This window comes from Prinia subflava, chromosome 17 (genome assembly GCF_021018805.1).
Source record: "Prinia subflava isolate CZ2003 ecotype Zambia chromosome 17, Cam_Psub_1.2, whole genome shotgun sequence".
NCBI lineage: Eukaryota > Metazoa > Chordata > Aves > Passeriformes > Cisticolidae > Prinia > Prinia subflava.
Window position 1 is genome coordinate 1,548,408 of NC_086263.1, and position 27,475 is coordinate 1,575,882.

Here is a 27,475-nt window from a genome sequence, read left to right on the forward strand (position 1 = left end):
CGGGCCGGGCAGCGGCGGCCAGGAGGAGCAGGAGGAGCAGGAGGAGGCAGAGGCGGCGCTGCCCCGTCCCGCCTCCCGGCGGGGCCCGGCCTGGTGGCGGCGCAGAGGCTGCGGGCGGCGGCGGGGACGGGCAGGAGGAGCGCGGCGGGCGCCGTGCGGGGACGCGATGCACTCGCTCTTCAGGAAACGCAACAAAGGCAAATACAGCCCCTCCGTGCAGAAGAAGAGGTGAGTGACCCGGCCGCGGGCAGTCCCGCTCCTCCCGGGACCAGCAGAGCCGCCATCGCGGGGATCCCGTCCCGCAGCATCCCCCCCGCTCCGCGCCAGGGCTCGGAGAGCTGACCCCCCCCGGGGTGGGAACCCTCCCGAGGAGCGGGAATCCCTCAGGAGTGGGAATCCCCCGAGGTGTGGACAACCTCGAGTGTGAGAACCCGGAGGTGTGGAACCCCGAACTGTGGGCGCCTCCCGAGGAGTGGGTACCCCCGGAGGTGTGGGCACCCTTAAGTGTGGGCACTCCCCGAGGAGTGGGCATTCCCGAGGTGAGGAAGCCTGAAGGGTGACATCCTCGAGGTGTGGGCACCCTCTGAGTGGTGCTAAAGCCCCTGACGTGTGGGAGCTCCGATGTTCGGCCCCGCTGCCAGCTCCTCCCGTGCCCCCCGTGCCAGCTCCTCCCCGAGCTGGGTGCACATCTCCTGCGCCGGGTGTGGGCACGGAGCGTGCTTCTCCCGCTTCCCCTCCCATCGCAGTGGCAGCAGCTCCAGCGAGCAGGTTCCTTCACTTCCCAGGTGTGTGCTGAGTTAGATCGTAGGGAAAAATAGTCTGGTTGTTCTCCACCTTCTCCCCTGTTCCCTCAGGACCAAGGATTCGGTCCATCGTCGTTTCCTCGGCTCACTCTGATGGGGTGGGGACACGTTTCGGTTGTAGTGGTTGGTAAAAAACCAAAAAATGCAGCCTGTAGAATGTGCCCTGTGAAAGGTCACTGCTGAAAGGGAAAAGGTGTAAAAATCCCTCCCCAGGAAGGCTCAGTCTCTCTGGGAGGGACGGTGGATAGTCCCCAGCCCCTGCCTGCACCGGGATGTTTTTCCAAAGAGGTGGATGTTGGGATTAATTCAGAAGCGTGTCCTGTGTTTCCCAGAGGAGCTGCAGGGGCTCTGGAGCATGTGGAGTGCTCGAGGATTCTCAGTGATTCAAGGATTCATGGTCCAAGCCCTTGTTCATCCCCTTGCAGTCCTCTCCATCGGCGCCAGCCCTGGCTGGTGGACTCGGAGAAGCCGCCCTCTCCCAAAAATCCTCCTTTGGGAAGGAAGCTGGGGCGCTGGTGCAGGGGCTGAGGCGCCTTCGAGGACCCAGAAAGGGACCAGCCAGCCCAGAAGGCGCCGACATTTCCCGAGCAGGGAGCCCCCGGCTGCTCCCTGCCCAGGGCAGCGGGGCTGGGGCGGTGGGAGGGCGCTCCCCGCCGGGGGAGCCTCTGCCCTGCCACTGGGGACCTGCTGGGCTCCCTCTCCTGGGGCTGAGGCTCCAGCCCCGGGAGGGCTCCCCCGGCAGCCCGGCTGGCTCGGCAGGGCCGCCCAGGCTCCCAGAGCCCGGGGCACGCTCCGCTGCCAGGACCTGCCCCGGGGAGGGCGGGCAGGAGCAGACGGGGGTGGCACGGAGCCCTCCGAGGCTCCGCACCTCCCTGGCGGCCCCGGCGTTCCCATGGGTGAATGATGGTGCCAATGCCAATTTCTGAGCTTCGGCGGAGTTCGTGGGCGGCTCGAAAGCGAGAAACCCTCACCCGGGCTGGCAGCGAGAGCTTCAGGGTGCTGTGAAGCAGGAGGAGGCAGACCTGCCTTGTGCGGGGTGCCCACCGTGGGGCTGTGGCCCGCTGTGCCCGGGTGCTGCCAGCCCGGGGTACCCCGTGCCCTCGCCATCCGCCCGGGGATGGGCTCGGGAAGGAAGGAGCGTCCCTCCGCCGCCCCGCCTGGAGCCCGGCGGCCCTGGGCAGGTGCCAAAGCACCTCCGGAGGCTGCGGGCCGGGCTGAAACCTCTGTTTTTCTGGCTGCTGGTGGCTGAGGAAGCAGCGCAGGGCTGTGCCCGGGGCCACTCTCCCTCCCTCCCTGCGCCCCGGCTGTCCGCGCACACCTCAGGGAGAGCTGTGCTTATTAGCCCCAATTTGTTAATTCCTGCCTCGGAGTTTACAAACATCTGTGAATCCAGGGAACACTCCCACCGTGTGGAAACAGCCCCACCATCAAGATGGGGAAGCCGGTGCCCGACCGGTTGAACAACTAGCTGGAGGAGGATTGCGAAGAAGCGAGGAGCTCCTGCCCCGTCCCCTGCTCCCGGCGCTGCCAGGCTCCCTCCCGGGCGGCTCCCGCCCAGCTCTGCTGCCAGGAAAACAGAGCAACACTCCTAAAATCAGCGCCCGCCCCCGCTGTCAGCAGGGACCGAGATTTCGACACTGCGAGCCCGGCCCCATCCTGCGAGGCTGCGCAGGGGCTGCACCTTGGGCAGGGCTCGGTGCCAGGGCGCTGCCCGTGATGGAGCCTCCAAAGCACCGAGGGACGGGGCAGGAACCCAGCACCGGTTTGGCAGGAGAGAGGGGCGCTGGAGCGTGTCCTGGCAGTCCCGGAGCCAGGGCCACGAGCTCCGCGGAGGGAGGCAGGGGCTGCCCGGGGAACATCGCCCGGCAGCAGGGCAGAGCCTGGAAAGGAGCCAGGAGAGCCCTGGTGGCTTCCTCAGCCTCGGGACAAAGCCTGCCCAGGATGGGAACACCTCAGTGAACAGCACTGGCACGCAAGGCAGGTGCTGCAGCTTCCCCACGAACAACTCTTTGTCCCCTGGGTGTGACAGCCACTTTGTCCCAACCCCAGAGTGACCCTCAAGCTCCCGTGCAGCAGCACCAGGGTCCAAGTCCCTCCTTAGGAACACCTGCTGCAGCTCCGTGATCTGCCTGGGCTCGAGGTCTCCAGGCTCAGTAGCCATCCCCATCCAGCCCTGAGCATCTCCCTGGGGGAGATGGAGGATGGGGATCCTGGAGGATGATGGTGACATTTCTTTTGTCTCATGGACTTGGTTGCTTTGTTCTGCTCTCATCCCTGAGTATGGTCAGGCCCCGGGGGTTCAGCCGTGACCCCTGTGTTGTTACATGGATGTGTGTCCCTGGAAGGGAGGGCACAAGCCTTGATCAGAGCCACAGTGTGGGGAAAATCATCAGCCTCCTTCCACATCACATTCCTCAAACACCTGCCATGCTTAGAGAACAGAGGTTGGCTTCTTCTTTGGATAGTCCAGGCTTGGCAGGTAGAAAACAGTGAGGGAGGGGAGGCCCTGGCACAGATTCCCAGAGCAGCTGTGGCTGCCCCTGGATCCCTGGAAGTGTCCAAGGCCAGGCTGGACAGGGCTTGGAGCAGCCTGGGATGGTGGAAGTTGTCCCTGCCCATCTAATTCAAACCATTTGATAATTTTATGATAAAAACCAGTTCAGCCCTCACAGCTGCTGCTGAATCTCTCCCTCCTGCCAGCAGGGAAGTTACTCATCCTCGGGGTCCTCGGGGTGAGAGCATCCAGCCAGGAGTGCTCCCAGTCCTGGGGACCCTCAGCAGCGACACTCCCCAGGTAAGAGGGGTGCAGGCACTGGGACAGCTCTGCCTGCAGGGCTGGCACCCATTTCCAGAGGCTGTTTGGAAGGGCTGGAGTCAGCAGGAGGCCCAGACAGCAGGTGAGTCAGGAGCTGCTCAGTGCTGAGGGCGGAGCGAGCCTCCCATCGCCCGCCCTATTTCTGCTCTCATTTCCATGCAGATTACAATAAAATATCACCAGCCCTACGAGGAAAGGTAAATACAACTGGAACAGGCTGGGCTGAGCACAGCAACTCTGCTGTCCAGCTACACCCTGACGTGGGCAGCTTGACAGAACTCTGCTCTGAGTTTTCAGCCAGATCCTTATCTCTCCCAAACCTGAATTACTGCAGCCAGAGCCCAGCCCTTGTGCCCTCTGCCCTGCCACAGTTTCACTCCAGTGTCATTAAAAGCAGCATGAGAGAATTTCATGAAGTGGGAGCTGTGGCTTGGGGAGTTTTAAGGACATTTTTAGCTCTGTGCTGTGGCCTTCTGGAGGATTCGTTCAGTTTAATCCCTCCTCAAGTCTGGCCTCCAGGAGCAGGGCTGACATGGGAGAGTTTTTCATGAAATCTGTCTAAAGGGACACTGAACTGGGCTGGGATTGAGAGCAGCAGTGGGTGGTCACTCCTGCTGTGCTGTTGTCCATCAAGTGGTGGGATGCAGGACTGGGATCCATGCTCAGATCCCATCCTCACCCAGCTCCCCTGTGCCTGGCCAAGCCATCCCACCAGGAGAAGCCTCTGGGATGGGAAGGTTTCCTGACAGGAGAGCAGCAACCATGGGCAGGACAGAGCCCTTCCCAATAACCCTCCCAGCAAGGATCAGGCCCATGGGACAAATTCCCAGCAGAGCCTTCCCAGGGACAGGTCAGCTGGAGAGGTCAAAATTTGGAACATCTGAATGTCTGAACATCCACCCTTGGAGGGATTAAGGAAACAGCCTCCTTGTTTGCAAAAAGGGAAACTTGAGAAATCAAAGGGATTTTTTACCACCTACCAGCTAGCACAAATCTTTGCATGTCCTGCAGAAGCTGATCTCAGGGAGTTTTGCTCCAAAAACTGCTCTTACCAGTGAGGGTGCAAGCTAATGAGAAGAGAGAAAGAAAAAGGAACAGAGGGGAAAAAGTGCAGGTTTTAGCAGCAAAGTTTTCATGTTACAATAATTATCATCATATTTGTTGAGAACATCTCTTAGTAAAAATACCCCAACAAATTACAACTGATATACTAAGAAAAATCACCAAAACCCTAAGAAAACAGAAGAAAGAAAAACCTGAAGCCTAAAAATCCATCCTAACCCTTCAGAAATACCCAAACCCCTCTGAAGCCAAGGTCTTGAGGTCAGAACTGAGGTGCATGGATGAAGTGCTGCTTCCTCCTGGTCCCCAGCTGGGAGAAACCCCAAACCCACTCCCATTCCCCACGGGAATGCCCTGGGGTCCTTCACCCCAGCCAGGCAATGGCACTGATAAAAACCACCTCTTCTGCTGAGCACAGCTTTCCATGAGAGAGAAATCATTTTTTCCTTCCTGACCAGAGAATGTTAAAGTTCTCCAGAAATGGCAAAGCCAGTTTTTCCAGGCTTTGATTATTTTTTTTTCATCTCTCAAACAAAGCCTTATCTATTCCAGCAGAACAGCCCTGCAGTTCCCCCCTCTGCTGCAGCCCCACAGGGGCCGTGCCCTGGGCACCTTCGCTCCTGGCTCTGCTCAGTGTCGTGTGTGCAGCCCACCCCAGCTGGGCTCTGGCCAAACCCTGCCCTTCTCCCTCCCCAACTCTGCTCCATGCTCCAGCCATCCTCCCAGCCTGTTTTTTTGGCCCTGGCTTCCCTTTGTCTTACCCTGCCAGCAGCTCTGCTCCAAAGCCTGGATGCATCCATGGCTCTTCCCAGCAGCTTCCTGAAAGAGCTACATCCTATCAACCCCATCCACACACTTTTCCTGGGGCAGCCAAGGCTTCCTGACTGCTTTGTCCATCAATTTGTGCTTCTCCTGCACAGAATCCTGGAGAGGGTTGCGTTGTAAGGAAGCTTCAAGCTCATCTCATCCCACCCCTGCCATGGGCAGGGACACCTTCCACCATCCCAGGCTTCTCCAAGCTCTGTCCCAACCTGGCCTTGGACACTTCCAGGGATCCAGGGGCAGCCACAGCTGCTCTGGGCACCCTGTGCCAGGGCCTGCCCACCTCACAGCCAGGAATTCCTTCCCCATATCCCATTTAACCCTGCTCTCTGGTAGTGGGAAACCATTCCTCCTTTTCCTGGCAACCCAGCATCTTCCCCTTCACAGGTGATGAAGGGCACGGGGAAGCCAAACTCCTCCATCCCCTGGCATGGAGATTTCAGCCAGGCTTCAGCTTTCCCTGTGTGACATCCAGCTGTTTGCAGGGACTGTGCTCCTCCTCTGGTTTATCCACACAGACCCAGCTGGGGAGGGGACAGGGGGGTAATTAACAGGCCTGATGTTCTCACATCAGTGATGTCCAAGCTGGTTCATGAAGTGGCACCAAAGTGACAAGTATGGAGAAATAAATACACAAATATGAGAGATCTTACAGGAGAGATTCCCACTCTCTCTTATTTTTGTGTTTATTCCTGCACACTTGTTATCCCTGCACTTCCAGCAGCAGTGGGATGAGCAGAGCACACAGAGAGCTCAGGGCAGGATGGGGTGCACAGGAGCAGCTCCCCGACGCTGCAGTTCTGAGGTGCAGCTCCCATGGGAGTTTTTATGAGAGTTCCCTGTCCCACAGCCTCAGCTGGTGACTCTCACATAAACCACAGAGGTGGAGAGAGCAAACAACTTCTCTGGTGTGTCAGGAGTGCTGAGCCATGCCCACAGCACATCCCAGCATGTCCTTGCTTGCTCTGAGCAAGGCTGCTTTTCTTTGCCATGGTCACCCAGCCACTGCTCATGGAAGCAGCAGTTTCTGGATCACCCATAAACCAATCCCCTCCAACACAGGGAATTGCCATTCTCTGCCCTCCCTCTCCCCCAGCCCCTCCCCTGCTCCCAGTCCTCAGTGAGGGAGATGTCACTGTCCCCAGGTGCCACGGGGCTGGAGGGTGGCTCTGCCCTGGCCCTGGGGTCTCGGGGTCATTGAGGGCAGGAGGTGGGGAGGGGTGTCCAGGGGCAGCACCCCCAGCTTGGGAAGGGGCTGGCAGGGCACAGGTGGTATGGGGATGAGGAGAGCTTGTGGCTCCAGCCTGAGAGAGGAGCAGGGAGAAGGGGCGAGGGGCTCATCCTTGCCCAGGCACAACATCCTCATCCCAGCCTGGCCCGGCAAAGCCGTACCTGAGGGAGAGGGCCAGGGCTGGGGTGCTGCACTCGCTGCTTCCAGCACCTGAGATCAGCTTTGCTGAGGCAAAGTCAGCACAAAGGCTGGGCCGAGGCTCCAGGCTCAGCTCTGCCTCTCAGGTCAGCAGCCTGACCCACAGCCATGGACCCAAAAAATCCCTGGCTCGGGTTTATTTCCTTCCTGCAATTTCGAGGTTTCAGTCAGAACTAGAACTAGAAAAACCTCAGACTTCTGGGCTTTAGGGTGGTTTTCCCATCCATGCTGGAGATCCACTGAAACCCTGAAGATCCATCCTTGGACTTGCTGGAGTCACTGAGACCAAGGCAGGGCACAAGGAGAGGAGCCAGCAAGAGCTTCCAGCTCATCCCCAGCTCAGTGCCCGTCCAGCTCCCGGCCCTCACAGCAAAGCATCCCAAGCTCCCACCTGGATAACGAACCTCTCCCACCCTCCGAGCTCAGGTGGCCTCCAGTTCATGGGTGGCAGGTGAGGAAGGCTCCTTGGTGGCCACAAGCTCTGCCAGGATGCAGGAGATGCCAGCCCTGAGCAACCATCACCCGAGGACACCCAAACACGTGCAGCACATTTCAGCCACCCACTCCAAACCACTGATTCCACCTGACTTTTGCCCTGGTTTCTGTGGGATAATGAAGGTTGGAACAAACCCCAAAGTGGATTTTGAGGAGCTGCTTCTACCATTGGAGCAGGACCCAGCCACCCACATTCCATCTCCCGGTGCACCCAGCACCCTCCAGCTGTGGATATTGAACACAGAATGAGAATCATCCTTGGAATTATCACAACCACGGCTCCCAACGACCCCTTCCTTGCCTGCTCTGCCCAGGAGTGCCCACTGGGTTCATTGCTGCTGCTGCAGGAGGTGCCAGGCAGGCAACAGGCACAGTGACAGGCACAAACCTCTGAGTACCAACCTGATGATGCAGCTTCTATAAAAAGAAAAAAATCAGTGTAAACCATGCCCATACCAGAACTTCCCAGGGAAGTGTGAACGTTCCTGGAGCTGCTGGATGCCACAAGGATCCTGCAGCCTGGGGCAGGTTTGAGGTAGGGAGGAACAAGGCCAGAGCTGGGGTTTGGTTTGTGCTGCTGCAGTGAAGTGACAGCACACGGGGCAGGCAGGAACAGGTCCTGACACTCAGCACCAGAGTCCTGGGGGAGCTGCAGCGCCAATCCTGGGGTCAGTTCTGGGCCCTCACAACACCGAGGGGCTGGAGCATGTCCAGGGAAGGGAACAGAGCTGGGGAAGGGGCTGGAGCACCAGGAGAGGTTGAAGGAGCTGGGAAAGGGGCTCAACCTGGAGAAAAGGAGGCTCAGGAGGGCCCTTGTGGCTCTGCACAACTCCTGACAGGAGGGGACAGCCTGGGGTGGGTCGGGCTCTGCTCCCAGGGAACAGGGACAGAACAAGGGGAAACAGCCTCAAGTTGTGCCAGGGGAGGTTTAGGTTGGATATTGGGAAAATTTCTTCAGGGAAGGGGTGGTCAGGCAGTGGCAGAGCTGCCCAGGGCAGTGGTGGGGTCACTGTTCCTGAAGGGATTTAAAAGCTGTGTAGATGTGGCACTTGGGGACATGGGTCAGTGGTGGGGGAATGGTTGGACTCAATGTACTTAGAGGGTTTTCCAACCTTTGCAATTCCATTATTGCACCTGGGGATGCAGGAGCTCCCTGTGCCACGAGCCAGCACTGCTGGGATGCTGGTGCTCCCCCAGCCAGCCCCACTCATCCTCTCCAGCTACCCCAGCAGCAGTTGACACTTCCAAGTGCCATATAAAGATTAATTCTGCCACACATAACGAGGTCATTAAGGCTTATATTAAGGTGGTTGGGACTGGACTGAGCCAGCTGTTGGTTTAAGCCCAGATGGCAAAGCAGCACAGCTGGGACACCCCAGCCCTGCCAGCAGCCCCAGCTCCCTCCAGCTGCAGGGATTTGGGGAGCACACCCTGCTCCTGCCCCTGGTCAGGGGTGGGAGAGTTGCGGGCAGTGCCTGGCACACGCCCCTGGAGCTGGCCCTGGCATGCTGCAGCCTCTCCTTGCAGCCAAAGTGACAGCATGAGATGAAATGTTTAAAATAACCCCAGCAATGCAGAGGCTGCGTCACGGGTTGTTCTGCCTCTGCTCCAGCTCTGCCGTCCCTGCACTTGGATGGGAATATCTGGTCTGGCCCTGCACCCTGCCAGCCTGGCCAGTGTCACCCTCGGAGCAAAACCAGTGCCCAGCACGGGAGAAAGCACTGGAAGAGATGCAACGTGTGTGATCCCATCCCTTTCCTGGGTTTAAAGTGTGAATAACTCCTTGCAGAGAAGGAAGCCCTGAGCGTGGCACAGAGAGCAGAGCAGGGCTGCAGGCAGGGGCTGCGCACAGGCAACAGCCTCAAAGGGGCCACCTGCACTGTGGGCACGGGCTCCAGGCCTCCCTGCTGCTCCAGCTCCTCTGTTTCCACACTGGACCCCCCTTCTCAGGCACAGGATGGGATTGTTGGGGTGTCAGTGCAGGGCCAGGAGCTGGTGATCCTTCCAGCTGAGGATATTCTGTGACTCTCTCCCTGCCCCTGCAAACAGCTCTTTTCTTTCTTGCTCCTCAGCCGAGGGAGGCTCAAGCATCACTCCCATTTCCACCCGTCCCGCACCCCCTCCTGGCTCACTGGCTGAGTATTTTGGAAAGTGTTGGAAGGCAGCAGTGAGTCACACACAGCTGCAGGGCCTGGCAGGCTCTGCTGGCCCCCGGCCACCCCGGGGTCGTGGCACCCGGGAGCTGTGCCCGGCTCTGGGGGGTGACGAGCCCCCGTTCTCTCCCCAGCATCTCCAGCAAAGAGCTGACCGAGCTCATCGAGCGCCTGCAGAAAAATGCTGACCAGGTGGAGAAAAACATCGTGGAGACTGACTCCCGAATGCAAAATGTAAGCAGGGCACGGTCCCACACCCACAGGCTGCCCTGTGCCTCCTGCCCCAGCCCTCCGCACTGCCCGGGCTCTTCCCTCCTCTCCGTGGCACGTGTGGGTGGCTGCCCAGCCCTGCACTGGCACCTGGATATTGCGATGATCTGTCAGGGGCATTTAAGGGTTGTTGGGGTGGGAAGAGGGTAGGAGGGTGTTCTAGAGCCCCAAAATTCCCCCCTACCCAGGGGGGCAGCACTGTGCCGAGTGGGGATGTGCAGGGAGCTGGGGTGGAGGAGAAGGGCCCTGGACCTTCCTCCCGGTCCCTAAGGATGCATCCCAAGGTGATGCAGCTCCCCAGGCTTCCCCGGCAGGCGAGATTGGATGGGACTTGGAGGAACCTCACCAAGTGCAAGGTGTCCCTGGCCATGGCAAGGGAGCTGGATCTGGATGGCCTTTAAGGTCACTTCCACCCCAAACCATTCCATGAGCCTGTGATAGGAGAGGAGAGAGGAAAATACATCCCAGGTGGATGGGAGACAGCTCCTGCCCCTCTCCAGTGCTGAGGGAGAGCGGGGTGGGGTGACCTCTTGGGCACCAAGAGGTGACCCTTTCTCCTGTCCCCACGGTGCAGGACCTGCACAAGATCAAGGCGTGCCAGCTGGCGCAGTACAAGGAGCTGACAGCACAGAAACTCTCCGAGTCCGACAAGCTGCTCTACGTGCTGGACGGGGATGCGGCCGTGGCCCGGCACATGAAGCACCCCCAGGGGGACATGATCACTGAAGAGTGAGTGCCAGGGGCACGTCCCCAGAGCCCTTGGACGAGGGGGAGGCCTCTCCAGGGGCTCTGCTCAGCTGCTGCCTGCAGTGGGGGGGTCACCACGGGCCCCTCTGCATCCCAACTCCCATTAGGGTGCGTGACCCACACCATCCTGGGTAGGAGTGTGAGATGGCAGCGTGGGACCTGCCCACTGTGCCCCACGCTCTGCCCCAGGTCCAGCCTGTCTTGAGCTCACAGCCACGGGAGCAGCCCCTGGCAGAGGGCAGAGCACAGGAACCTCTCCCTGCCCGGCTGCTGCACAGCACAGCTGCTGCCAGCTCTCCTGGGCCATCCCCTGAGGACATTATAGCCATAGGGACATTTTCCCCTATGGACAGCCCATCCAGGGGCCCTGGGAGAGGATCAGCTACACCCACCAGGGCTAATGTCAGCTCTTGCCCACATCCTGCATGCCACCCTCACCTTTCCCTTCCCGCAGCATCCGGCAGCTGAAGGAACGTGTGGCAAACCTGCGTGTGAAACACGACCAGATCTACAGCTTCCCCCTGCAGCACATTGAGCCCCAGGTCAACTGGACAACAGTGATCGAGGAGAAACAGGTACCAGGGGCCACCAGTGTCACTGCCTGGCCAGTAGCACCAGCTGGGCAGGGCCTCCTGCAGCTCCCCGTGGAGAAACTGGCTCTTGGAAAACTTCTGGGCAGCTCCATCCTGGGAGCAGCAAACAGCTGGGTGGCAGGGGAGGGGCAGAGGTGATGGGACAAGGCTGGCTGCTGTGGCACCAGGAGTCAGTGCTTGAGGTGGCATCAGTCCTGCCTCAGCATCCCCAGTCACTGCCTGCTTTAGGCTCTACTCCACAGCCCTTTTTGTTGGGGTTTTTTTTTTTATCCCACTCCCTACACTCTCCCAGCCAGAGAAGAAGTTAGCTCCCCCAGACTGGTTTTCCCACGACTGCCCTCCAGCACAGCAGATTTCACCCACATGAAATGCCCCTGGGCATCCATACACTGCAGCCACCAGAGACCATCCAAGCCCAGCTCCACGGCCACCTCCAAGAGGAGTTTCCCAGGTCTTGGGAGCCTCCCTGCATTCCCCCATTGCTAACCCCAGCTCCTGTGCACCACAGGACGCGCTGAGCAGCAAAGGCTTTGGGACTGACCTGCCGCTGGTCAACAGCCAAGTAGAGGAGCACAACATCTTCCACAACGAGGTCATGGCCATCGGGCCACACATCGTCAAGGAAGGAAGCAAGGTCAGACGCCTGCCCCTGTCCCTGCTGCCCTGCAGGTCAGCCCTGCCCTGCGCCGTGGGTGAGGGGAGGGTGTCCCCCCTCATCCAACCTGCTACGGCCCAGAGCAGGTTTGGGTGGGTGCCCAGATCCCCTCCCAACCTGAGAGCCCAGCATTGCACACTGGCTCTGGCTTTACAATGAGGCAAATCCCATAAATCACACTCCCTTCCATCTTAAACCCACATCCCTCTGCACCCTCGAGCCCCCGTCAGACCGCCACTCTCCAGACATTGCTCCTAACCCTCGCCTTGCTCCTCCTCCAGGAAAACATGAGTGACTTCCAAGCCAAATACCAGAAGCTGCTGGTAAGAGCCTGTGGGGTCCTGGGGGAAGAACCCTCCTGGAGGGGTCCCTTGTTGGGGACCCTGGGGGACCCACAGAGGGGAGCTCTGGGCTGAGCTGTCGCTGTGCCCCTCGCAGGCCGGCTCCCAGCAGCGGCAGCAGGACCTGAACTCGCTGCAGGATTACATGCAGCGCTGCACCAACAAGCTCTACTGGCTGGATCAGCAGGCCAAGGACAGGACCCATTACGACTGGAGCGACCACAACCTGGACTACCCCAGCCGGCGCCGCCAGTACGAGGTCTGTGCGCTCCCACAGCCTGGCCCTGCTCTGGCCGCTGGGGCAGAGAGAGCTGGCCATGGGGCCAGGGGGGCTGCGTGGGGGCTGGAAATGTTCCTTCCCCTGTGCCTCAGCCTCCCCCAGCCCATCATGAAGGGCTTTGAGATGTCCAGCTGATAACACAGGGTTGGGATAGTGAGGTTAATCCTTACCTCTGCCAGAGATAACGTGATGGGGATGTCCCCATCCTCCCTCACCCTTCCTGTCCTTTATCTCAGCGCTGGCTTGGCAACAGTCACATCTTTAGCAGCATCTGCAAGGGAAGGAAAAGTGAAAGCTGCAGTGGGAGAGCAGCACACTTTGTCTTGTGGAGCTGCTCAGCCCCAGACTGCAGGCAGGGTGCCCTCCCTTTGCCTGGGGATCAACATCTCACCTCTCTCCATCCAGAACTTCATCCACAGGAAGCTGGAGGAGAAGGAGGAGGCCATCAATAAGCTGCACGCTGATGGGGATCAGCTGCTGGCCCAGAACCACCCCGGGAAGAACGCCATCGAGGTGAGCACCAGGGACAGGCCCAGCTCCCACCCAGCCTGGAGCATGGGCGACTCGCCCAGCCCTTCTCCAGAGTGGGGCCAACACCACTCGTGACTTTAGTTCCTGAGATGCCAAGGGGGAAAAAGCCTCCTTCACTTGCAGAGGTAAACACCAAAGGAGGAGGAAAGATAAACTTGAGGAGCTCTTCCCATCTTCCTCATTCCTGTGGCAATTACCCTGTGCCCACCCAGAGAGGATAAATTATGGCGGAACCTTTCCTGTTTGGTGGGAGGATGGACACAAGGATTTGCCACCTGCACACAACCTGTGTTCCCACAGGATCATCCCAGCCTGGGTTCCCCCTGAGAGCATCTGGGTGGCTCCAGAGGCAGCCAAAGAGCTGCTCACTGGGGATGCAGCTGGGACTTGCTGGTGGGCAGTTCAGGATCCCCCTGCCACGGGGTCCCGCTGATGTCCCCCTCCCACCCCTGCTTTGCAGGCTCACATCGAGGCCGTGCACGCCGACTGGAAGGAGTACCTGAACCTGCTGATCTGTGAGGAGAGCCACCTGAAGTTCATGGAGGACTTCCACAAGGTACCACATCCCTGGGGGCAGCGACTTGTTGGAGCCTGGAGAGCGGATGCTGGGTTGCAGGAAATCCTAGAATACAAAATTCCTGCTCTTCTGGAAATTGGGTAGAAGAAATAGAGTGCTCTAAAACCAGGATTTTAAGGCTAGGAGAGCACCTTGAGCTGATAGAACACAAGTCATAATTGCTCAGGCGGTAAAGGTGGCCAAAGCATGATGTGTAGAAGGCTTCTGCTGCAGCACGCAGTTTCATGGGCCACAGTCAGTGTCAGCTTCCTTCCTTCCTTCCTTCCTTCCTCCCTCCCTCCCTCCCTCCCTTCCTCCCTTCCCTTCCTTCCTTCCTTCCTTCCTTCCTTCCTTCCTTCCTTCCTTCCTTCCTTCCTTCCTTCCTTCCTTCCTTCCTTCCTTCCTTCCTTCCTTCCTTCCTTCCTCCCTCCCTCCCTCCCTCCCTCCCTCCCTCCCTTGTCTCCAGGCCAGCAGAGTTCCTCACCCCCAAACGCAGCACGGGGAGAGCTTGCCTGCTGCACTGGGAAGCAGAACAGGCCCATGTAGGAAATCCCGGCTGCCACAGTCAGAGCTGCCCGGGGGAGCCCGGCACAGGGGCTGGGTGTCCCAGCTGAGCTGGGCAGACAGATGTCTGCTGGATAAATGGAATCCGACAGCCAGGGAGGCTCTGCAGGGGAGCAGGTCGGGCTGGATTCCTCTCCCACAGCCTGGGCGTGTTCACCACCCCATGAGTCTCCTGCCAAAGCTCAGCTGTGCTGCCCAGCCCAGGCGCTCCTTTTGTGGGGATGTGCCAGAACAGCTGCCCCAGGGGATGGTTTGTGTGTGGAAGGGCTTGGCTCTCCCTTCTGCTGGCGCTGGCAGGGGTGGCACCACACACCGTGGTGATGCTGTCCCAGTGAAACAAAAGTGAGGGCAGGGAAAGGTGGGACTTCACCACTCTGCACAGAATAAGCTGCTCCTGGTTGTTGCTTCCTTCGAGCTGATGTCCTGAGCAAGGGAAACAGTGGTCCCTTGCCTTTCTCCACGTATTCTGGGTGTCCAGATGCTCAGAGTGGCTGTGTGAAGACCATGGAGGGTCTGCTCCATGTTTCAGCAGGATCCTCTCCCACAAGACTTTCCCTTTCTGCAGTTTCAGAAGGACGCTAAGGATGCTCAGGAGCTTTTGAAGAAGGTGGATACAGACCTGGACCAAAAATTCAGCCCGGAGTTCAAGGACAGATACCAGCTGGAATCTCTCCTCCGGGAGCTGGATGTGAGTGTCTGCAGGCAGGACTGCAGGGGTGGCAGCAGCAGGAGCCACTGTCCCCATGGCACTGGCACAGGGCATCCCGCCCGTGTGGGCACCTGGCCCAGCTTTCTCCGTGGGGAGCAGCAGGGCCATGTGCTGCCTCCCCGTGCCCGGCCTTCCCGCAGCTCTTCCTTCCCCCCTGGCTAGAGATTGCCTCTCCCTTAGCAACGTAATTGCTCACTCGGCTGGTTTTTATTTGTTCTCTCATTGAGTTAGCGCTCCTGAAGGGTGGGAGCATAATTAGACCTGCTGCTAGAGGAGGTTGTGGAACTCGCTGTGCTGCAGTGAGCTGGGCTGGAGATCGCCCACTTGGGAAGGGCTGTGCTCAGCCTGAGCCTGAGCCTGAGCCTAAATCCAAGCCCAAACCCAAGCATGCTGTGGCAGGCCCAGCTGATGCAGGTGTCCCAAGGGCTGTCCCCTCTCCTCCTGCGTGCTCCATCCCACTCAACATCCCAGGATTTCCACCTGCGGTGTAGAAATAGAGCAACAGCTGGAGAGCCTTGAGACGGGGCTGCAATCAGAGCTGGGAGCGGGGCTATCCACGGACACACAGCCACGCGGGTGGGCCCTGCACCGGGGAACTGGCACTGCCCCTGGCACCGCAACCCCTGCGCACAGCCCCGTCCCCAGCCTGGCTGCAGAGTGCGGGAGCGCTGGGAACAGGAACACAGGGCTGCAGGAGGTGCCTTCAGCTCAGGAGAAGTCACGGGCTCTGTCCCGGCGTGGGAATGAGCTCCTCCCCGGCTGCGAGAGGCCAGGAGTTCGTTCTCCCCCTGTTTCTGACTGGTTCTTGTTGTTGCCCCGTGCCAGGACCAGGAGAAGGCCTTGGAGAAGTACGAGGCCGTGGTGAAGTCGCTGCAGGAGCGCAGCCAGCAGGTGCTGCCCCTGCGGTACCGCCGGCAGCCGCCGCCGCAGCCCGTCCCCGTGGAGGCGCTCTGCGAGTACGAGGGCGAGCAGGTACCGCACCCCCGGCCCGGAGCGGGGCCGCCTCCCCGGGGCACTGCCAGGGGTACTGGGGGAGGAAGCAGCCTTTTCCAGGCAGTGGTGGTGGCTCCTGCAGGGGAGCAAGGCAAAGGTCGCCCTCGCCCCGGCGGGAGGAGCAGGTTTTGCAGCGGACGGGTCTGGGGGATGCGCAGCCTCGGTGCCGCTCACACCCCCTCGGGACATTGCGAGAGCGCGGCTCTGTCGCATTCCCGCGCTCCCTGAGCTGCTGTCCCGGCGTGTTCCTGACCTAAGGAACGCCCCCCCACCACCGGCCATTCCCAGCCCGATCCCCTCATCCCCACCGGCACCGTGTCAGTCCGAGGGCTGGATAGCTGGCAAGGGATGGGACAGCAGAGCCGGCAGCACCGCGGGAGCGGCAGGCGTGGGACAGGGCCAGCAGCTCCAGCTAACTCAGCTGCCGGCTCCTCCGAAAAGGAAGGGCAGAGCACAGCCCTGGAAACGCCTCCTCATCTCTGCCCGGGTGGGAATTCGCTTGCCGTGGCTGTCGCAAGAGCACGGCTTGGTGCCCGCAGGCTGCGGGGAGGGAGGAGTTTGTGGCGAGGGGCAGGCTCCTGGAGCAGCCGGGAGAGGGGCCGGGGCTGTGCCGGTCCGGAGCAGGGGCGGTGATTCCGGCCGTGCTGCTGTGACCGGTTCCTGTCCCCCAGGGCCAGATCAGCCGCGGAGCCCACTACACCCTGCAGAAGAACAGCGGAGACCTGTGGGAAGTGGCCGACAGCGCAGGAGACACCCTCAGTGCCCCCGGGGTCTGCTTCATGATCCCCCCGCCCGACCCAGAAGCGATCGCCCTGGCAGAGCAGTACGTGCCCCCCGCCCCGGGCAGGGCCGCCCCGCTGCCCTCCGGCCTTTGCCTTCCCCGGCCCCAGGCCCTGCCACCGGCACTGCAAACCCGTCTGGCACCCCCGGGCTCCTGCCCTAATTCCCACAGCCAAGCCCTGCCCTCTCGCAGCCTCAGGCAGGCTCCCGAAGGGATTCCTGCCCACAAGATCCCGCCTGGCGAAGGGGGGTGGCTCAGAGCCATGCAGGCCCCCCCTGCTCTGGGGTCCATCATGGCAGGGGAGCTGCCCGCCCTTCCCTCAGCAGGCAGGTACCTGCCTGGCTGCCTCTCCCCTGTTCTTAGGAAGACGCTGCTCTACTCCAGCATGGAGTGAAGGTGCTTTCTCCCCCACCTGCCTCATGGCTGCCTGGAGGGAGCAGCCCCCGCGACCCCCCCGGAGCTGGAGCTCCTTCCTGGAGCAGCGCTGGGATGGTGACAGGGTGATGGGGAGGCTGAGGGTCTGACTGAGCTCCTGCTGTCCCGTTTTGCAGAATTGCCAAGCACTACGTGGCCGTCAAGGAGAAGACCATCAACTGCAAGAATGTCCTCCAGCAGCGCTATGAGGGGCTGAAGGCAGACAGCATCGGAGGTGTGGGGCGGGAGGGCAGCCCGGGGCACAAAAAGGCCTGAACTTAGGTGGTGGAGCATCTTATGGGGATGTTCCCATCTCCTAAGGGACAACAGTGATGGAGGATGGGGGGCAGAGCAGCCTGGCTGTGGTCACAGCAGGCCAGGCTTGGGGAGTGCAGCAGGATGAGGGTTTGGCATTCTCCAGTGGGACTGAGCCCACACCCAGCTTCCACCCAGCTTTGATCTGGTCTCCACTTGGTTTCCAGATGCTGCCTCAGTTCGAGGTCGCCAGCTCCTGGCAGGGCTGGAGAAAGTCAACAGTGACCTGGACAAGCAGGAGAAAGCAATAACAGCAAACCTGCGCCCGCCGCTGGAGCAGAGCCGGGCAGTGCAGGACAGCACCGAGCGCTCCAAGGACCTCAAGGTGGGGGCTGTGGGGCTGACGGGTGGTGCCCTACAGGGACCCTGCTCCCAAAGGGTCTCCAGAGTGGTTCTCAACAACCAGGGTTGCTTTAAAAGTGCCTCCTGAGCCCTGGAAATGGGGTGTGGAGTGATGCTCTCAGCTTCCTCCAGCAGAGATGGGGAGCAGCTCTATGAGCAGCCTCAGAAACCCAAAGTCTTTGCCCTGCTTCTGGCCCAGCTGAGCTGAATGGGAAAAAGGTGTTGGCTGCAGGTGGTGGCTGTGAGGGTGAGAGGAGAGCCCTCAGGGTTTGGTCCTGCCCATTATCTGAGCACAGTTAGCTTTGCCACCACTATTACCAGCTCAGAGAGGAAAAAGAAAACCCTTGTGGTCCGAGGCAGTTTCTCCTTGTGGACCTGCTCCTCCAGGCTCCAGTGCCAGTAGCATCTAGCTCCTTTCCTCTATTTCAGACCCCTAATTAAGCCAGGCTCCATGCCACAAACCTCCCTTGGTTTAGGAGGAAGTTCAGGTCTTGGTTACATCACTTGCCCAGGGCGGTGTCCAAATCCAGGTGCCACCACAAGAGAGAGCAAATTGCCCCAACTGCCTGCAGCTCTTGGATGTCCAGGCAAGAGTTCATCCATCGAGCCCAATGGCCCAGGTGAATCCAGCATGTCCCTGACAGAGCTGGAGCTGCTGGGAGCCACTCCCCAGCTGGAGTTTCCTTGCTAAGGAGAGGCAGGTCAAGAGAAAGTCAGCCAAAAATACCCTTCTGAGCCCTGCAGGGCTGAAAGGAGCTTCCACCAAACACAAATCCTCAGCCCTGACTTCCTTCCTCCCCCTGGACAGCCAAGTGTGGCTCCTCTCAGCCAGCAGGTCCTGGCTCAGGCGCTCTAAAGGCTTTGCTCCTCCTGCAGAACATCACCAACGAGGTCCGTCGGATCGAGCCTGAGAAAACGAGGAAGATCCAGGAGTGCGAGGCCTTCATCGAGTCCGTGCCCAACACGGGCAGCGCCACCCTGGTGAGGAGCAAGGTGGACAACACCAACAAGAAGTACGAGCGCGTGGTGCAGCTGCTCAGCGCTGCCCAGGAGAAGTAAGTCATGGCTTAAATCCCAGCCTGAGCCTGGCCTAACGCGACACCCTGCAGGAGGAGGGGGCAGGTACACTTAAACACCCTCCTCTCGCGCCCCCACAGAGTTGAGGTGGCCACAAACCTGGAGAGGAGCCTCCAGCAAGGCCGAGACCTGCTGTCAACCTATGAGAACAAGCTGGTCATAGATGACACCGTGCCGGAGGACTTGAGGGTGGTAGACAGGAAGAAGGAAGAGCTGCTGGTGAGTTTCCTGCCCTGTTCACATGCTGCACACGCAAAGCCACTTTCCAAAAGCTGTGATGACTCCTGCTCAACTCACAAGCTTGGATCTGTTGGAGACAGAAGGGCCTCCCTCAGCTGTGGGTGAGAGCTCACCTTGACTGCAGTGATCCCCACCTGCTTCAGACACAAACACCTCCCATCCTCAAATCAAATCAAATCAAATCAAATCAAATGCCACTTGAAGTCTTGTGATTTGACAAAAGGACTGATGCAGACTGATTCTGTCTCTACTCTGCCCTTGTGAGACCCTCTGACAGGGTCTTGTGTCCAGGTCTGGAGTCCTCAGCACAAGAAAGACATGTGCCTATTGGAGCAGGGCCAGAGAAAATACTCTGAGGGCTGGAGCCCCTCTGCTCTGGAGCCAGGCTGGGAGAGCTGGGGGTGTTCACCTGGAGAAGGCTCTAGGGAGAGCTCAGAGCCTCCTCCAGTACCTAAAGGAGGCTTATAAAAAAAGAGGGAGAGAGACTATTTACGCAGGCAGATACTGACAGGACAAGAGGAGTAGTTTTAAACTAAAAGAGAAAATATTTAAATTAGATATTAGTAAGAAATTCCGCTCTGTGAGGGTGGTAAGGCTCTGGCACAGGGTGCCCAGAGCAGCTGTGGCTACCCCTGGATCCCTGGCAGTGTCCAAGGCCAGTGTGGACAGGGCTTGGAGCAGCCTGGGACAGTGGGAGGTGTCCCTGCCCATGGCAGGGCTGGAATGAGATGAGCTTTAAGCTTTTTCCAAACTAAAACCTTCTGTGATTCTTAGAGAAGTGAAGGATAAAAAGCTCTGGGAAAAGCAACACATGATACTGGAAAGATGAGCCTGGCAAGGCTTTGAGAACAGTTATTGCTTGGAAAAACTACCCAGAGTGGCAATTCTTCTGCTACAGAAAGAACAAGAATTGGCTATGCCAGATTTTTCTATGTTCCTTCAGCTTTTCCATGAAATCCCAAGTTCAGACTAACATGGAAAAGGTTTCACTGCTCCTTCCACAGTTGCTGCACTGGCAAGAACAGGATCAAAGCCTTGCATGAGGAGCAGCAGCTATTTTGCACATTGTATGGTTACTTTTAAAGGTCAGCAGGTTGAGGAGGGAGTAAGAGGTAGCTTTTCTCCCTGTTAGGTTTACCAGGTGGTCACCTTGAACTTGTTTTTTTCCACAACTGGTGGCACTGCTGCAGCTCAGCCCTGCAGCACCAGTGCAGTTGCTGGAGTTGATGCGGGTGACAACAGGGACAAGAGCTTGGCTTGTGTGAAACCCCAGGGAATCCCCTCTCCTGATTTTTCCCACAGGCCATGGGCACCGAGCTCCAGTCCAAGAAGTTCCTGCTCAGCGAAGCCGAGCAGAACCTGCAGAGGACCAAGACGTGCTCCAACGCCCTGGCCAGCAAGTTCCAGGAGCACTGCCCCGACATCGAGCGCCAGGAGGCAGAGCTGTACAAGCTCAACCAGCGCTTCAACAACCTCAGCAAGCAGATCGAGCACAGGTGAGGCTCCAGGGCAAGAGAGACAGGATATTGGCTGTGGGGTTGGAACCACTCTGGAATTGGAGGAGGCACAACACCGTCCTGGGAAGGACGAGTTGCAGAAGGGCTCCCAGGGAGGTCTGAGGAGGAAGAGGGAGAGGTTGCTGGCTCGTGCTGGCTGGGTAGAGCTGGGAAAACAATGATTAAGCTCTCTTGCAACAGAGGTGCCAAGAGAACAACTCTGGCTCGAATCCATTCAGTCTTTAGGGAGCAGGGGGAGCGGGTTGGGTTAAGAGGTGTCTGCAGCGGGCACAGGAAATGTGACAGGGCTGAAGCTGAGCTGATTCCCCCCACAGAACGCAGACCCTGCAGAAAGCAAAAAGTGCCTACTCCAACTACCGTACCAACTACGACAAGGTGAACCAGTTCCTGTGCAACATCCCCAGCTACGAGCCCCAGGAGACTGACAACATCCAGCAAGTGGAGATGAAGCTGAAGAGCCAAGTGGTAATTCCCAGAGCACCCCGGGCTCCACAGGGAGAAGCGAGGGAACAGAACTAAAAGAAACAGACTTAGATGGTTCCTGAACATCAAATAGAAAAATAGAACTATTTATTAGATTTATTCTTGTGCTCTAAGGTCCCGCTGTCTTCCCGTGTCTTGTTTACACAAAGCAGGGCTACTCAAGGAGGCTGGAGTTCTCAGGGCTGTGATTATAATGGTAACCCCCAGAAAGGCTGAAGGATGCATTTGGATGTTGTGTTCCTTCTGACCTGTATCTCTGTGCTCCCAGGCACTGCTCAGTGACATTGCAAGCAAGGAACAGGAGGTGCAGAAGGTCTCTGTCACAGCTCAGCAGTACCAGCAGGCAGTGAAGGTAAGGACTGAAATTCTGCCAGTGAGAGAACAGAGAAACGGAGTTTGTGGGTTAGAAGAGACCCTAAAGCCCATCCCATTCCATCCCCTGCCATGGGCAGGGACACCTCCCACCATCCCAGGTTGATCCAAGCCCTGTCCAGCCTGGCCTTGGACACTTCCAGGGATCCAGGGGCAGCCACAGCTGCTCTGGGTACCCTGTGCCAGGGCCTGCCCACCCTCTCAGGGAACAATTCCTTCCCAGTGTCCCATCCATCCCTGCACTCTGGCAGTGGAAAGCCGTTCCCTGTGTGCTGTCCCTCCATCCCTTGTCCCCAGTCCCTCTCCAGCTCTCCTGGAGCCCCTTTAGGCCCTGGAAGGGGCTCTGAGCTCTCCGTGGAGCCTTCTCCTCTCCAGGTGAGCACCCTCAGCTCTCCCACCCTGGCTCCAGAGCAGAGGGTGGGATTTTGTGTCCTTCCCTTCCAAAAAACGGGTCAAGGGTTGAAGTTGTTAAGGCCAGGGCAGCTTAGGAGGAGCCTGTGTGTGAAGGGGGCCCAGTAATTTCACATCTCTCCTGGGAATGTCCTCTCACAGGACTACGAGTTGGAAGCGGAAAAGCTGCGGTCCATCCTGGACCTGGAGAACGGCCGGAATGGCTACAGCAGCAAGAAGCCCAGGCTGCAGTCCCCAGCTGCCAAAGTGAAGGAGGAGGTAAGGGGGGGTGGCCAGAGGAGAGCTAAAGCAGAGGGCAGCTCACGGGACCACTGGGAGTTTGCAAACACCTACATTTACTGTGGGGACCTTGGTCCCACAGGAGACCACGGGGAAGGGCAAGGAATCGGGAGGAAGGGATTTTTCATCATTTTTTTGAACTGGGCTGGCCAGAATGAGGGAGGGAATATGCTGTATTTAACACTTTTGGAAGGGAAAAAGGAGGAGAAAAGCCAAAAACCTGGAAGTTTTTCCCTTCTCTAGACTTTCAGAGAGATTTCACCACCAAAGATAGAAATACTTACAGTGAGATGAGGCCACAAGCTACTTATTTATGCAGGATCTGTTTGCTACCTGCCTCAAACTCATCCTGCCTATAGAGGCAGGCAGAAGTGTCCACCTGGTTCTTCCTCAGCTTCCTCACCTGGTTCTTGCTGCACCTGTTTTTGTTTGAGTAGAAAAATCACAGTATGACCATGAGTGTGTCTGTGCATGAGAATCCTCTCCCAAAACCCAGCAGTTCATGGCTGTAGGTTCCAGAGGAGCACCCAGAGGTTCCTCCTTAGGGCTTGTTGCTTCTGGCCTTCTCAAGCTCTTCCCAACACGTTTTTGCTCTGCAGGAAGCTGTTCTGGCAGCCAAATACACGGAAGTGAACGCTGTGAACAAGCAGAGGCTGCAGAACCTGGAATTTGCCCAGAGCCTCCTGCGGCAGGTGAGTGATCACAGGAGCAAGGTGATGCTAAAGGGACACAAGTGTTGGACACAAGGACACGTGTCAATGGCACGTGTGGGGCTCTGCCAATACAGGCTGCACTTGGGAACAAGTCTAGCTGGTCCCCCTGAATCGTTAATCAGCAGACACTTAAATTGGACAGTCCCATTTCCCACTCATCCTAGGAAGCTCCAAATAATTTTTAATTCTTTTTGCCATTCTGTGGCAGAATTAATGTCCCTTGTGGCTCAAAGCTTTGTTCTGACAGCAGCAGGCATTGCAGAAAGGATTTCTCAGGCTGGGAACTCACTGAGAGGTCCCTTTGCAAATGCTCCCTGCTCAGAGTTTGCCATAGCTCAACTCCCTCCTGTTGCTTTGTTGGAGGCACCGATATCCTGGCCTGGGTCAGGAACAGTGTGCCCAGCAGGACCAGGGCAGCGATTGTCCCTCTGTGCTGAGGCACCTTGAGTTCTGTGTCCAGAAGGACATTGAGGGGCTGGAGCATGTCAGGGAAGGGAACAGAGCTGGGGAAGGGGCTGGAACACCAGGAGCAGCTGAGGGAGCTGGAAGGGGGCTCAGCCTGGAGAAAAGGAGGCTCAGGGGGGCCCTTCTGGCTCTGCACAGCTCCTGACAGGAGGGGACAGCCGGGGGTGGGTCGGGCTCTGCTCCCAGGGAACTGGGACAGGAAAAGGAGAAAAGGCCTCAAGCTGTGCCAGGGAAGGTCCAGGTTGGACATCAGGAGAAATTTCTTCACAGAAAGGGTGGTCAGGCCTTGGCAGGGGCTGCCCAGGGTGGTAGTGGATGTGTTCCACCATTCCTGGGGGTGTCCAAGGAATGACTGGATGTGGCATTCTCTGCTCTGGGCTGGGTGACAAGGTGGGGATCAGTCATAGGTTGGAGTCGATCTTGGAGGTTTTTTCCAACCTAAATGATTCTGTTATTCTGTGATGATAAACACTAAAAGTGTGATTAACTGGATTTTTTTGACTAATTTTTTTTTTGATCCTTTTGCCAACAACAGCAGCCAGATATTCAAGTGACACAAGACTTTGCCCAAACCAAAAAGTCTGTCAGACCTGTGGAAGAAGTCTGGAAGCTGAAGAAAGAGCTTGAGGATGAGACTCAGCGTCGGCAACAGCTCGAGGCAGAGATTGAAGCCATTCAGAACAACATTGTCCACCTGCAAAACCAGAAGCCCCAAGAAACTGTGGTGAAGAAAGAACTGGTGAAGAAGGTGCCTGACCCCCAGCTGGAGGAGAGCTTCCACAGACTGCAGCAAAACCTGGCAGAGGAGCAGCGCAAGAACCAGGTGCTCCAGGATGAGCTGGAGGCTCTTAAAATCCGGCTGCGTGTTCTGGAGCACGAGAAGAGGGAAGGAGGGCAGGAGTACATAGTGAAAGAGGTGCTGAGGATTGAACAAGATAAGGCTCAAGCTGCTGAAATCCTGAAGCTCAAAGAGGAACTGGAAGAGCTCAGGAGGCAGGAAGGGACCAGGGAGAGTGAAGTCATCCTCTTACGCCAACAAATTGCTGTGCTGTCCAGCGAGAAGAACAAGGAGCAGGAAAAGGTCACGGAGAAGGAGGTGCTGAAGCTGCAGAATGATCCCCAGCTGGAGATGGAATTCCGGATGTTGCAGGAGACCAAGGAGAGGGAGAGCGCCCTTCGGCAGAAGCACGAGGAAGAGCTCAGCTTCCTCCAGGAGAAGCTCAAGCGTCTGGAGAAGGAACGGGCCATCGCCGAGGGCAAAATCACCGTCAAGGAGGTGCTGAAGGTGGAGAAAGATTTGGTCATTGAGAGGGAGGTGAACGAGCTCCGGCGCCAGTACGAAGATGAGAAGTCCAAGGGCCGTTCCAACGAGCGGGAAAAGGCTGAGCTGCTCAGGAAGATCCAGCTGCTGGAGGAGGAGAACTCCAAGGTGGTTGTTCAGGAAAAAGTGCGTGAGATTGTGCGCCCAGACCCCAAGGCTGAGAATGAAGTTGCGAACCTTCGCTTGGAGCTGGTAGAGCAGGAGAGGAGGTACCGTGGTGGGGACGAACAGCTGAAGAGCTGCCAGAACGAACTGGCTGCACTGAAGAACAGAGGGCCGCTGGTAGAAGTCAAAGAAGTCATTAAGGAGGTCATTAAGTACAAGAATGATCCAGAAACTGAAAAGGAGCTACAGCGACTCCGGGAGGAAATCATAGAGAGGACCGGAGCTATCGAAAGAGCTGACCTGGAGATCTACCAGCTGAAACAAGAGATACAAGCTTTGAAAGACACTAAACCTCAAGTGCAAATGAAGGAAGTTGTCCAAGAAATCCTCCAGTTTCGGGAAGACCCCAAGACTAGAGAGGAGGTAGAGTCACTGCGAGTGCAGCTGGCAGACGAACAAATGAAGCACATTGACCTGGAGAGGGAACGGCTTCTCCAAGAAGAAAAAGTAAGACAGAAGGAGGAAGAACTTTCCCAGGTGAAGGAGAAAGTGGTCCAGCAGGAAGTAGTGAAGTATGAGCAGGATCCTGCCTTGAAAGCAGAGGTGAACTCCTTCTCCCAGAGCATCGAGAGTGAGCTGAAGCAGATCGACGGCCTCCGTGAGGAGCTGCGCAAGCTGCAGAGGAGACGCTCCGAGCTGGAGCGGCAGCTCGAGGAGCTGGAGAAGGAGAGGCAGGCCCGCAGGGAGGCCGAGCTGGAGGTGCAGAGGCTCAGGATCCGCCTGAACGAGCTGGAAGAACAGGAAAGAGAAACGACAGAACGAGTGACTGTGAAACAGAAAGTGATCCTTCAGCAAGATCCCCAGCAGGAGAAGGAGCACTCCCTCCTCAAGCTGGAGTTAGAAGAAGAGAAGCACCGCAGACAAGTGCTGCAAACTGAACTAGAAGCCCTGAGAAAGAAGCTCCTTTCTTTGGAGAAGATGGAGGTCAAGGAGAAAGTGGTCTTTTCAGAGAGTGTCCAAGTGGACAAAGGAGACACGGAGTACGAGATTCAAAAGCTGAAGAGCAACCTGGAGGAAGAAAGTAGGCGCAAGAGGGAGCTGGATGCAGATATCAACCGCCTGGAAACCAGGCTGTCCGAGGTGGAGTTCAACAACTCCAAATCATCAAAGGAGCTAGACTTGTTAAGGGAGGAAAACCACAAGCTCCACCTCGAGAAACAGAACCTGCTGATGGAAACAAGGAGACTGCAATCAGAGATTGAACTGACCGCAACAGAAGCTCAGGATTTGAGAAACATGACCCATGTGGACAGTGGAATAAACCTGGACTCCAGATTCCAAGCTTTGGAAAGAGAGTTAGAGGATCTGAAGCAATTATCCAGAGAAAAAGATGCAGAGATTGAGCAACTCCAGAATCGCCTGAAGACAGTGGCTATCAAGAGGGAGCAAAGAGAGAACCACCTGAGGCGCTCCATCGTGGTCATCGACCCCGACACAGGAAAAGAGATGTCTCCAGAGGAAGCTCACGTGTTTGGCCTCATCGAATGGAGCCTGTTTGTCAAACTGAAGAGCCAGGAATGTGACTGGGAGGAGATCTCAATAAAGGGTCCCAACGGGGAATCATCTGTGATCCTCGACAGGAAGTCTGGCAGGGAGTTCTCCATCGAGGACGCGCTGAAGAGTGGGAGGCTCACCGCGGCCCAGTACGACAGTTACCTCAACAAGGAGATGTCTATCCAGGAGCTGGCGGTCTTGGTGTCTGGAAGCAATTACACAGCGCTCGCTCCACTTTAGAAACTTCAAGAGCAGCCAGTCTGAGCTGCAGCACCTTGCAGACATCCAGATCACTGCAAAGCCTCGCCCTCCTTCGCGTCTTCCAAACTGCTACAGCCTCTGCCCCAGCCATGCTACGCAGCCACTCCGCTTGCTGTCACACACTGCAGAAAACACCACCAGTAGTGGAAACATCTGCCAAACCTTCTCCCCCTCTTCCTCCCTGCCTACCCAAGAAACCAAGAGAAAGCCTTAGGACAGTGGAGTGCCTCAAGTCCAAAGACTCAGTAGAACCTGCAGTTCCCTCAGCTCCTGCTCACATAGTCATGTACAATGCCATGTCAGGAGAGAGACTGAAGGTCCAGGTGACTCCGAGGTGACCAGCAGGAGCTGGTTACATCAGCTGCATGTTGATAAGCCAGACAGTCCCGCCGTGGACAACTGACTCAATGATGGGCTCGTCCTCTGAGAAAACCAGCTCTGGAAGCCAAGGTTTCAGTCCAGAGTCACCACGTCAAGACCCACCACCACCATTTGTTCACCTCTGTGCCTGTGCTGCTACTGGGGAAGAGTGAAGGTGTACTTTGATGGCACCAGCCATTGATCCAGGAGCATTCACACACCCCAGAGGTCAAGGAAAAGGACATGAAGAGATGGCAGAACCACCAGACACAAGGGGTTGTGCACAGCATGCAAGGGAACCCAATGCAGAGGGCCTCCCACAGACAGCTCCTTCCCTCGTGGTTAAAAGCTGTTATTGCTGTTATTTTCCTGGATGGAGTTACATGCAGCTACATGTTTCATTTACTTGTGTAAGGGAATGGGGAATAGAGGGGAGTTCTATTTATAGTACAAAATAAAAATGCAGTGGTTCCAATCAGAAGGTGTTTGGTCTTTATTAATTATGGCAGCCTCCTGATCTTCTCCTATACAAGAAGTTGCCATTTAGGAGTCAAAATTAAAACACTAAGATTATTCATTTTAGTTCTGGCTCTTTTCCAAGGGGGAAATTGCTGGAGCAGCATTGGAGCTGGGACTAATTAGTAGCA

The 27,475-nt window shown here is 57.5% G+C and overlaps 1 protein-coding gene across 1 annotated transcript; it reads left to right on the plus strand.

Moving 5' to 3' along the window:
* Window positions 1-40: 40 nt before the first annotated feature.
* Window positions 41-27,309, plus strand: PPL (periplakin). The gene is made up of 22 exons (XM_063414468.1): window positions 41-228; window positions 9,714-9,813; window positions 10,424-10,578; window positions 11,051-11,171; window positions 11,698-11,823; window positions 12,126-12,167; window positions 12,283-12,444; window positions 12,871-12,978; window positions 13,457-13,552; window positions 14,682-14,804; window positions 15,651-15,797; window positions 16,490-16,641; window positions 17,151-17,248; window positions 17,496-17,653; window positions 18,547-18,725; window positions 18,828-18,966; window positions 20,290-20,483; window positions 20,819-20,969; window positions 21,256-21,339; window positions 21,912-22,028; window positions 22,649-22,741; window positions 23,763-27,309. The coding sequence occupies exons 1-22, from the start codon at window positions 167-169 to the stop codon at window positions 26,445-26,447; spliced, it is 5,292 nt and encodes a 1,763-aa protein (XP_063270538.1). The 5' UTR covers window positions 41-166; the 3' UTR covers window positions 26,448-27,309.
* Window positions 27,310-27,475: the final 166 nt, after the last annotated feature.